The sequence below is a fragment of the Biomphalaria glabrata genome, chromosome 9 (genome assembly GCF_947242115.1).
Source record: "Biomphalaria glabrata chromosome 9, xgBioGlab47.1, whole genome shotgun sequence".
In the NCBI taxonomy this organism is placed as follows: Eukaryota; Metazoa; Mollusca; class Gastropoda; family Planorbidae; genus Biomphalaria; species Biomphalaria glabrata.
This window is the reverse complement of record NC_074719.1, coordinates 1,965,896-1,978,617: the sequence shown is the minus strand read 5'-3', so window position 1 is coordinate 1,978,617 and position 12,722 is coordinate 1,965,896. Positions and strand designations below refer to the sequence as shown.

At 34.6% G+C, this 12,722-nt stretch overlaps 1 protein-coding gene across 6 annotated transcripts in view; it reads right to left on the bottom strand.

Annotated features, from left to right (window-relative positions):
* Positions 1–12,722, bottom strand: part of LOC106062713 (E3 ubiquitin-protein ligase LRSAM1-like) — a 52,907-nt gene that overhangs the window by 37,037 nt on the left and 3,148 nt on the right. For 3 of the 6 annotated variants that reach the window (XM_056040171.1, XM_056040170.1, XM_056040173.1), the window contains 7 exons: positions 10,998–11,040; positions 8,891–9,000; positions 7,416–7,469; positions 6,440–6,484; positions 5,208–5,282; positions 3,528–3,596; positions 2,442–2,526 (listed from right to left, as the gene is read on the bottom strand). In XM_056040171.1, coding sequence (XP_055896146.1) covers positions 2,442–2,526; positions 3,528–3,596; positions 5,208–5,282; positions 6,440–6,484; positions 7,416–7,469; positions 8,891–9,000; positions 10,998–11,022 — 463 coding nt within the window. In that variant the 5' untranslated portion in view covers positions 11,023–11,040. The remainder of the gene's footprint in view (positions 1–2,441; positions 2,527–3,527; positions 3,597–5,207; positions 5,283–6,439; positions 6,485–7,415; positions 7,470–8,890; positions 9,001–10,997; positions 11,041–12,722) is intronic. The other 3 variants (XM_056040176.1, XM_056040174.1, XM_056040175.1) reach the window with 1 other exon arrangement.

Genomic DNA, 12,722 nt, shown 5'->3' with positions numbered 1-12,722 from the left:
TATCACTCTATATCAAGACATATGAACATAAGAACAGGGGCATAGCTAGGAATTTTCCATTGTTTGGAGGCCCGAGGGGCTTGACCTCTTTAGGGGCCCATGCATTTTGCATAATATTTAATTTTAATGTAAAAAACACAACACTCATTTTGGGGACCTCTTAAGTAGGGGTACAGGAGGATTTTCAAATTCTCTCCACTCCATATCACTCTATATCAAGACATATGAACATAAGAACAGGGGCATAGCTAGGAATTTTCCATTGTTTGGAGGCCCGAGGGGCTTGACCTCTTTAGGGGCCCATGCATTTTGCATAATATTTAATTTTAATGTAAAAAACACTCATTTTGGGGACCTCTTAAGTAGGGGTACAGGAGGATTTTCAAATTCTCTCCACTCCATATCACTCTATATCAAGACATATGAACATAAGAACAGGGGCATAGCTAGGAATTTTCCATTGTTTGGAGGCCCGAGGGGCTTGACCTCTTTAGGGGCCCATGCATTTTGCATAATATTTAATTTTAATGTAAAAAACACAACACTCATTTTGGGGACCTCTTAAGTAGGGGTACAGGAGGATTTTCAAATTCTCTCCACTCCATATCACTCTATATCAAGACATATGAACATAAGAACAGGGGCATAGCTAGGAATTTTCCATTGTTTGGAGGCCCGAGGGGCTTGACCTCTTTAGGGGCCCATGCATTTTGCATAATATTTAATTTTAATGTAAAAAACACTCATTTTGGGGACCTCTTAAGTAGGGGTACAGGAGGATTTTCAAATTCTCTCCACTCCATATCACTCTATATCAAGACATATGAACATAAGAACAGGGGCATAGCTAGGAATTTTCCATTGTTTGGAGGCCCGAGGGGCTTGACCTCTTTAGGGGCCCATGCATTTTGCATAATATTTAATTTTAATGTAAAAAACACTCATTTTGGGGACCTCTTAAGTAGGGGTACAGGAGGATTTTCAAATTCTCTCCACTCCATATCACTCTATATCAAGACATATGAACATAAGAACAGGGGCATAGCTAGGAATTTTCCATTGTTTGGAGGCCCGAGGGGCTTGACCTCTTTAGGGGCCCATGCATTTTGCATAATATTTAATTTTAATGTAAAAAACACAACACTCATTTTGGGGACCTCTTAAGTAGGGGTACAGGAGGATTTTCAAATTCTCTCCACTCCATATCACTCTATATCAAGACATATGAACATAAGAACAGGGGCATAGCTAGGAATTTTCCATTGTTTGGAGGCCCGAGGGGCTTGACCTCTTTAGGGGCCCATGCATTTTGCATAATATTTAATTTTAATGTAAAAAACACTCATTTTGGGGACCTCTTAAGTAGGGGTACAGGAGGATTTTCAAATTCTCTCCACTCCATATCACTCTATATCAAGACATATGAACATAAGAACAGGGGCATAGCTAGGAATTTTCCATTGTTTGGAGGCCCGAGGGGCTTGACCTCTTTAGGGGCCCATGCATTTTGCATAATATTTAATTTTAATGTAAAAAACACAACACTCATTTTGGGGACCTCTTAAGTAGGGGTACAGGAGGATTTTCAAATTCTCTCCACTCCATATCACTCTATATCAAGACATATGAACATAAGAACAGGGGCATAGCTAGGAATTTTCCATTGTTTGGAGGCCCGAGGGGCTTGACCTCTTTAGGGGCCCATGCATTTTGCATAATATTTAATTTTAATGTAAAAAACACTCATTTTGGGGACCTCTTAAGTAGGGGTACAGGAGGATTTTCAAATTCTCTCCACTCCATATCACTCTATATCAAGACATATGAACATAAGAACAGGGGCATAGCTAGGAATTTTCCATTGTTCTGGGCCCCAGGGGGAGGCTTGGCCTCTTTGGGGGCCCATGCATTTTGCATAATATTTAATTTTAATGTAAAAAACACTCATTTTGGGGACCTCTTAAGTAGGGGTACAGGAGGATTTTCAAATTCTCTCCACTCCATATCACTCTATATCAAGACATATGTACATAAGAACAGGGGCATAGCTAGGAATTTTCCATTGTTTGGAGGCCCGAGGGACTTGACCTCTTTAGGGGCCCATGCATTTTGCATAATATTTAATTTTAATGTAAAAAAAACACTCATTTTGGGGACCTCTTAAGTAAGGGTCAGGTTCTCCCCGCTCCCCCCCCCCCCCACCCTAGCTACCCCACTGTATAAGAACCATCCACTAATTTCTTAGTCAACAGAAGTTATATGGTAAGCATTATTAGTTAATCAAACCCCCCCCCCCCCCCCCAAAAAAAATCTCATATGGATACGCATAGTCATGTGAAACACTTAACTCATCCCTAATCTTTGGAATCGCAGACATTGACATTATTATTATTATTATTAATCACTTTAAACTATGCATAATATATTGAGGCTAGACTTACTTCTTAAATTTAAAGTCTGTAAAAATGGAATCTCAGACAAAGACTTGGGCAGATCTTTTAAATTGTTGTCAGAAACATCTAATATCTAAACAAAAGGAATCAGATCAGTTTGTTCATAACTCAATGTTAGAAGTCAATCCAACAATTATTATTATTATTATAGCTTTTATATAGCGCTACTTTCATGCTTATAGCATGCTCAGAGCGCTTTTGGTCCAATCTCATTTGTGGACCAGTTGGGGGGGGGAGGGGGTATCTAGGAGTTGGTTTTCCGCGCTGCCTTTAGGTGCTCAGTAAACACAACTCTGCCCGAGTCGAGTATCGAACCTCGAGCCCCCTTCTAGGTAGTCAAGCCAAGCCAAGTTCAAGCGCACTTGGCCTCTCGACCACGCTTATAAGACAAGGAGGCATTTTATCAGCATTCTCCAAACTTTTGTGTCCGATCAGTCCCAGTACTTAAGATTGAGAAATTAAGCATTTAATCCAATTGATTCTGAAACAAGACTTGACATAGACAAAACTGATATGCTTGACACTAGTGTGGTGCAATGTTGTGAATACAGTGGCCCATCACAGTCACAGAAAAGTATCCACAAATTCATCTAAAATTCAAACTTTTATAAACCTTTTACCAATCCTAAAATTTAAGTTAAAAAAGAAAATAGGACAATAGCTGGCACTAAATGCTTAAAACATTTTTACAAATTCAAATATTGAAGCACTATTTCCTTCATCTCTAATGAAACTCAAGAGTTGAGGTCAAATCAGGCTGTGGTTTTTATGTCAGATTTTGTTCAGATTTTGTCCAATTAAAAATGAAGATACAGAGTTGTTAATTTAAAGAATTAGACACTTCACTGTCTTACAAAAGAACAAACTATTGAGAATTATTTGGTTTATAGACCGAAAAAAAGTTGTGTTAACTTCCATATGAAATCAGTAATCATAAAAAAATTTATGTGTTAAATAACCATAACATAACCTGTTTTCTCTGTTTTATTTATACTTGTTGACAGCATTTCAATCAGTCAATCAATCAATGCAATTTGGTTCAGAAATAGCAGAAAAGAACTAATTTGTCCTCACCTTTAAGTTGACTAAGGCTCCCATCTCTTCTGGTAACACTTTCAGTTCATTGCTGTGTAAATCTAGAACCTGGAAAACAAAAATATCCAGATAAACTCAATCCAAAACAAACTGTGGTGCTAGTCAGAATGAGTGTTTGGTAATTGAGTCAAAGTAGTAGCTAGTTAGTAGCTAGATCAGTACTGAAAGAGCAACTAAATCCACAGGGAAAAGAAACACAGCCCTTTTTATATTAACGGTAACAAAGTTTCTGGGAGTTACAAAAAGTTGTATGAGTAAATACGACCAAGAAAATATGCAGGCCACGAAAGTATAATTTTCAGTGCTTTTATTTCTTTGTGGGTGTATGTATTTAAATTATGTATGTATTTAGTGGGAAGCGTGGTTGAGAGGCTAAGTACGCTTGAACTTGGCTTGGCTACCTAGAAGGGGGCCCGAGGTTTGACACCCGACTCGGGCAGAGTTGCGTTTACTGAGCGCCTAAAGGCAGCACGGAAAACCAACTCCTAGATACCCCCTCCCCCCACTGGTCCACAAATGAGATTGGACCAAAAGCACTCTGAGCATGCTATAAGCATGAAAGTAGCGCTATATAAAAAGCTATTATAATAATTCTTTTATTCAATTTTAAGATACAGCTGCCATAATGTTAGAATTAAAGGACTGGTTTTTGGTACACCAAGTTAAGAAGTCACTAGAAGGTACTTTGAGTACGTTGACGAAGTTGGGTCACTAGAAGGTACTTTGAGTACTTTGACTAAGTTGGGTACTGTGATTTCAGTTTGTCATTTACTTGGACACTAAATACACAAGTACACAAAGTTGCTAATGAAACTAAATCAATCTCCAACAAAAAATTTTAAACATAACTATAAAGGGCTTTTACTAAGAAGAAGATATATATTGAATACATGAATGACAATTTACAAACCCAGAAAACAGAAAACACATTACATCTGGCAGGTCACCTTGAAAGAATGTCAGAGAATAGAAAGGTGAAATAGTACACATGTATATAGGAGAAAAACAAGACACCACAAAGAGGAAGGCTTAACGTATAATCAGCCCTACAACTTAAAGTATGAGCATGGAAATAACAAAGTTCCGGTGAGATTGGAAGAGATTGGAAGAGACAGAAGTTGTTTTTGTTTTTATTGACATATTTTAAATGTTCCTTCAGAATTGTAGATCCTAGCCCTAAAATTCTACAAGACAGCAGTTTTGAAACCTGGTACCATCAAGTTCTCCTTTTCTTATCTAATAAAATACAGGCGTTACTTCAAAAAAGAAGATGATTATGTCCTACGCGTCATGCATCTAGTCATGCATGTTAACTAATGACTTAAATTCTGCCAAGTCACTGGTTTTCCTGGCTGACTCAGGCAACCCAACTTAATAGTTCATAGTGCATGCCACAAAACCAGGCAACCATCCTAGCAGCGCAGGGTGTTTCATGGGCTTTAGTGCCACTGGGATGGACGGACAACACAAGTATTAATTAAATCTCTTTTTTTTAATCCCTTTTTAAAGGCTCTTCTTTCCAGTTTATTATGTATTCAACTACAGAAACAAAAATGAACATAATGGGCTATTTAGTTCATTTCTGTGTTCAGTTTTCTTTTTAACCCTATTTGAAAGTCAATCTTTATATTTGTGTCCAATTCATGAAGGTTGACTTACAGTAAGAAGACTCAGGTCTGTGATGTCTCCGCCACCAGATAATCCATGCAACCAATTGTCATGAAGTAAGAGAACCTGAAGAGATGAACAGAGGCAAATATTTTATTTCAAGTGGAAAATAGAAAACTACAATCAACTAGCATTTAGAGTGCTAGCGTAATTTCAAGTTAGTCAACCAATGGAACAGTTTTTAGAAAAAAAAAAAATATAAACTAATACAACACTTGAATAAAGTAGCATTTAGAGGGCTTACATAATTTCAAGTTAGTCAACCAATGGAACAGTTTTTAGAAAAAAAAACACACTAATACAACACTTGAATAAAGTAGCATTTAGAGGGCTTACATAATTTCAAGTTAGTCAACCAATGGAACAGTTTTTAGAAAAAAAAACACACTAATACAACACTTGAATAAAGTAGCATTTAGAGGGCTTACATAATTTCAAGTTAGTCAACCAATGGAACAGTTTTTAGAAAAAAAAACACACTAATACAACACTTGAATAAAGTAGCATTTAGAGGGCTTACATAATTTCAAGCTAGTCAACCAATGGAACAGTTTTTAGAAAAAAAAACACACTAATACAACACTTGAATAAAGTAGCATTTAGAGGGCTTACATAATTTCAAGCTAGTCAACCAATGGAACAGTTTTTAGAAAAAAAAACACACTAATACAACACTTGAATAAAGTAGCATTTAGAGGGCTTACATAATTTCAAGCTAGTCAACCAATGGAACAGTTTTTAGAAAAAAAAACACACTAATACAACACTTGAATAAAGTAGCATTTAGAGGGCTTACATAATTTCAAGCTAGTCAACCAATGGAACAGTTTTTAGAAAAAAAAACACACTAATACAACACTTAGATTAAGTGGCAGACGCTGTGTGGCCGGCTAATTGAATGGGCTCAATTTAAAATCTTAATGCATACAAGAAACTTTTTATTCTCTGTGTAGTTTTAGCTTTGACTCTTGCTAAGCATCTAAAAGCAGCACGGAAATCTTCCTAAATACCTTCCCCCCTCATATCTAAAAAAAAAAAAAAGACTAAAGCCCACCAAGCCTACTAAAGGAAGATAATAATACTATTACTACTAGTGATATGGTAGAGTAGGAGGTTCGAAGAGGTGAGTGATTTGGATACACCAAGTATAGATATTGTATTCCTAATAAAGTTTATCACTATGGGAATATTTTTTTAAAGTCATTCATTGACTTGTCACTCACCTGTTTCTGTAAGACCTTGCAGATAGCATAGACGCCTGAGGGCACCTGAAACATACATGATAATAATTACCCATGGCATGTTAATAATTACCCATAGCATGTTAATAATTACCAATAGCATGTTAATAATTACCCATAGCATGTTAATAATTACCCATAGCATGTTAATAATTACCCATAGCATGTTAATAATTACCAATAGAATGTTAATAATTACCAATAGCATGTTAATAATTACCATTAGCATGTTAATAATTACCATTAGCATGTTAATAATTACCAATGGCATGTTAATAATTACCAATGGCAGGTTATATTTTATATTGTTTTTTTAATTATAGTCAAGTGTACTTTTATCTAAGCATCGCAAACAAGGTAACACTGTTTTTTCAAACTAGCATCCTAAATTCCTATCTTTGTGTCTGAGTCATTCCTTATAGAGAATGAAATGGTTTAATTAGATTCTGAACTAGGCAATGACATTACTCATTTCCTTGACTTGAGTTTAAGTTCCCATCATTCCTTCAGAAATGAAGATGATTACGTCCTAGCCCAACCTCTTTCAGGGGATGGTGTTATGCAGTGTTTAAACTCAAGACTTGTGATGATCTTGTCTTATAAAATATAGACGTCACTTCAAAAAAGAAAATGATTACGTCATACATGTCACATATCTAGTTATGCATGTTAACCAATGATTTAAATTCTGCCAAGTCATTGGTCTAGAGGGTATAGCATACAACCAGACAACCACCTTTGACTGAAACACAATTCAATTTAGCTTGACTATTGAAGACTTTGCTATAAAGCCCTAATCCACATAAGCAAAACTAGACTACAAGAAAATCAACATAAACATAAGACATTATTGACAACATTTACATTGATATACAAATAAGAAAATGCACACTTAAAAATTATATTCTTTTTCAAAGGTTATTTTCTTAACTTAAAACAAATACCTCCTCATACTAACCTCAACTAGTTCACAAGAGGATAAATCAAATCTGGGTTCAGGATCTTGTTGAGCCTGGGGTGAATAACAACAATGTCTTGATCAATCATTTCAACAAATGTTTTATATAGCATTACATAGGGGGCATGGTGGCTGAGTGGTTAAGCACTTGGTTTCTGAACCTGTGGTCCTCGGTTTGAATCTCGGTGAAGACTGGGATTTTGAATTTCGGGATTTTTAGGGCACCCTTGAGTCCACCATGCTCTAATGCCTTAATGGGTACCTAACTTTAGTTGGGGAAAGTAAAGGCGGTTTGGTCGTTGTGCTGGCCAAATGACTCCCTGCTTGTTAACTGTTGACCATAGAAACAGATGGCCTTAACATCTGCCCTATAGATTGCAAGGTCTGAAATGGGGGACCTTTACTTACATAACATTAAATAATAATAAAACTTTAAAATAGTTTAATTTACTTAAACAGTGTACTGAGATACTATTTTAAAAGAGAACTAAAATCTACTAATTGTAAATCCATTTCTTATTACGAGAAAATGTAGGGTTACAAAAAATATGGAGACGCCATTATCCCATTGCACTTTGACCTTTCAAAACTATATAAAAGCATAAGTTTAAACAAACGTTTTAAACAAAGTGAAAATTTCACATATGACTTAGCAGACAGAGAACATCTAAGTGGTTAGTGATGTATACAACTTAAACCAAAAAAAACAAAGAAATGATAATAGATTTTCGTAGGGAAAAGAAGGAAAAGGATATTGTTACTGTCACCGGAGAGACCATTGAAACAGTGAAAACTTTTAAACACCTTGGTACTATCTTAGACAATAAATTAAATTTTACTGCAAATACTGAATATATGAGCAAAAATTTGCAGCAAAGATTACGATTACTTAGAAAAATGTCCTCATTTAATGTTAGCTGAAAGGCCTTGGCTATGTTTTATCACGCTCACATCTGCAATATTTTAAGTTTTAATATCACTGCCTGGTACGGCAAACTGAACATTAAAAATAAAAATAAACTCCAGAAAATCCTAAATGCTGCTGGTAAAGTCATTGGCAAAAAAAACAAACCACATTTGGGCAGCTGTTTGAGACAAACATTCATAAAAAGGCTAAAAAGATTCTAGAAATAAAAAAGTCACCCATTGGGTCAGGATTTTGTGATTTTACCATCACAAAAGAGATACAAGACACCGATAGCAACACAAACAGACACAAAATAACTCTTTTGTTCCACTGGCAATCAAATTATTAAATAGAAACTATCAGGTATAAACATTTTGCATGTAAATTATGAGTGAGACTGGTGTGAATGTATATTTTGGTTTTCTATAGTTATAATGTTTTGTTGGTGTAATTATTATTATCATTATTATTATTACTGTATTTGTAAAGAACATTTTCCACCTGATATACTCTAGAGCAGAATTTGGAAAAACAATAATTTGTCAACTAAATCATAAAACTGGGTTACCAGTAGTTCCTGATCCTGCTGACGTTTACGGCACTTCTCACTCTGTCTGCGAAACAGCGGCATTTTATTTTTTGAATCAGTTTTTCTACTGCTGTCCTTGGTGGATCCACCTAAGAAGTAATAAATGTGAGTAGTTAAAAGTTATATTGTTTATAATAAAATAATTTGTTGTAAGAATGGTATGTACATTTAGTTTTTTTGTGTGGTGTGGGGGAGTTTGAATATAAAATTCTAATTAAAACTATAATTAAAACTTGAAAGACACTTGTTTAAAATAAATAAAAAAATAATTAGGCCTATGAAATGAAGCATTTGTTTATGTATTATGAGCGTATTAGGTTTGATATTATATACTCATTAAATAAAGCACAAGCATTTAACAACCACAACATGACAGTAGAATTATTAGTTTTTTAAAATCTCCCACAAAGAAAATGGTAGTTATATAAGTAAATTTGCAAGTTCACAATATGGTTTATGTTACAGCCATCATACAAGATCCTGTTTCTGGTTACAGAGCAAACATTAAGAAAAATGTTTCTCTAAATTGCTATTAATAAAAGAGATTATTACAAAAATAAATTTCTAAAATTTGAAAAAAAAATATTTTAGTTTCAGTGTTTTGAGTACATCATTAGTCATAGTTTACTGCGCCTTACTCCGATACCACAGTTTAATCTTAATACTTGTCATTTTAATATAAAAATCTGGCCCCTTTGTACAGGTTTTTAATTGTCCCAGTTTGCATTCTGGATGCGTCTTAAAATTACATTAGAGTCAGACCTCCGAGTATAGACTTATTTTATCAAAATATTCCTTTCAAACCATAACTAGCATGTCAAATAAGATATCAAGCCATAACTAGCATGCCAGATGAGATATCAAGCCAATACTAGCATGCCAAATAAGAGTTGGATCAATGAGTTTGCATGCAAACATTGCAACAAAAAAAAAGAAAAAAAGGATTCTTATTTAGACACCAAGGAGAGAATAGTTTTTAGTTTTTGTAATTTACATAAAAGTCTTAATTTAAAATATTCCAGTTATCACATAGTAGAGTCTAGTGAGTACCCAGATAAAAATATACATGGAAAATCTATTTACTATTAAAAAATACATATATATAAAATTGTGGCGTGATAAACTCCAGCGCTGTAATGACCGATGATTCTCTGTAACAGAAAAATTTAAGGAAGAAAAATTATTGTCATTCTAGAATAAGACTGACTGATGACTGTATGTTACATTCACGAACATTACAAGTTTACTCTGGATGTGTACATTATATAATAGATTGACATTAGTAAATTTCGAATGATCTTTAATTTGCATTAAAGGCATTTGTACAACAAGTGTGATACTAACTTTGGTAAATGTGAGATAATCTCAGATATTTTTAAAAGAAGATATACTTATACCACAGTCTGATGACTATGACACACACACAAACTATAGTTTTTTATTTAATATTTTCATTGCAATATTCAGTTAAATTTGAAATCATGGCCAACATAATGAAAGCCATTCAATACATTAAATATTTTATAACGATTTATTTTTTTTTACTGCATAGTAAAAATGCTAGAACATGGATGGGTTAGTCAAGCTTAATGTAAGCCCAAAGAAGATTTATTTTCAATATGTTTACAGGAGAAGTCAGACATGTTTTAAACACAACAAAATGCAGTCCAGTTGAATTTTAATCTAATTGACCTTCAGAATTCTGAATGAATTTCTACAATGTGTGGCTGAGTGTCATAAACTGCTTGGCTACCTAACAAGGTGGCTCAAGTTCAAACCCCAACTCAAGGTGAGTTGTGTTAGCTGACGCCCTAAAGGCCACAATGAGACCTTATTACCCCCCAGCCCCACAACAGATTGGAATATAACTAAATGAGTATGCTATAGCAAGATAAATGCGTCATACAAAAGTTGTGTTTTTTTTAATTAATAAGAATAAAGCTTTATAATTATCACATTCTAAAGGTCAACTGTATTAGGACAGAGAAAACATACAAAAAAAATTGTTGAGAAAAAAAAAATGAAAAAATGTTAGATAAATTGTATGTAAAAACAAAAGAGAGAATTCTCTTTCTTTGGTTGATACCCTTTTTCTTCCTGAAGAATGACATTGTTTGAGCCTGGCATACCTGATGAAATAATCAATCAGAGTAGACAAAAACAATCAAGATACAGATACAGTAGTCAATCGAAAAGATTAAAAACAATCAAGTGAACTGATTTTAAATTCTTACTTCTCCATGACACTCATTTTAATTACTACTAAAAGATGTACAACACAAAATGTCTAAGCTTGATAGAGATCTAACTACAGCTTGTATTGTATAAAATGAAAGGCTCACAGAGAAATGAGTAAAAAAAAAAAAAAAAAAAAAAAAAAAAAAAAAAAAAAAAAAAAAAAAGAAAACAATTACTTATAGAGCTCAGACTAAAACAGTTAATCTTTCAAATAATTCAGTTACATGATGTCAAAGTGTAGTGAACATTATTAGTAATGATGCAAATGGACAAACAGTGTCACACAACATAGACCAGAGTCTAATGAGATCTAGTGCAACATTGACAGTAATACCAATTGTGAATTGTGGTACCAGTGCTTATGACAAGTCCAAAAACAAAAAAAAAGAGAGGAAAGAAAAAAGGCAATGTGAAATGAAAGTTGACTTAATGTAGTGTAACTGAGTTGATTTTCTGCGTGCGTCTAGCGCAGCGGTTCTCAACCTTTTAAGCTCGGCGACCCCTTTTTACAATCCCCTACTCTGCCACGACCCCCCTCTCCACACACACAGCAATAGAAAAGTAGGCAATAGCAATCCATATTTTCGATGGTCTTAGGCGACCCCTGGCAAATGGTCAATCGACCCACAAGGGGGTCGCGACCCACAGGTTGAGAACCCCTGGTCTAGCGTGTCAGAAGGTCATGTCCAGTGTGTGTGTTTGTTGTCCAGTGTGTGTGTGTATAGTACTGCATCAGTGTTATGCCAGACGTGCTGGTTTCATTCACTGTTTACTGTAGTCTAATTTTGTCGAATAAAGCCATGTTATTGGCATACTAGTATTTGTTGTTTCATTACACTTAAATTTTTAAGTTATTACATATACCACACCCCTTCCTCTTCCCTAATAGAAAACACTGGATTTATAAATTACAGATCTATCTATGCTCCTTCAAAAATGAAGAAATGAATTGTATTTATGTGTTGATCTAATCATGCTAGATAATTAACGACTTACTTTAAACTCTGCAAAATCATTGTGTGTATATTGTTTTTGATGGTAAAAAAACTTTATTTTTGGAGGGCAGGGTCCTATTATATAATGCTGCTGTTATCTTAAAAATCAGCTAAAAATATTTGATGTATTCTAACTGTTCCTAACAATTCATTAAAAGACAAGAAAACTGGTGACGAGAATTTGTTTTTTCGATTGTCGGCCCTAGTGTTTGTAAGTAATAGAACCTTCAAAATCCCCCCTGGAGGGCACAGGTTTTAATAACAGCCAATGAGAGGCAAAAAAGAAGTATGGTCATTGACTATAACCAGACAATCAACAGATTTATGCTGTTAGACGCCTATCCCATGCCAAGAATGGATGAATTAGCAGAGAAGATAGCACAATTTTCTGTCTACAACACTTTGAACCTACCGCACCACAAGCATCTAAAGCTTTATTACACTGAATCTATGAGGTGTGGTATTGATTCTAAACATGGATAGACTGTTTCGACCGGAAAGGTTAGATGTTGAACCTACCGCACCACAACCGAAAACTTAAAAAAACAAAATATTTGAAATCATCGTGATGCTTAAAC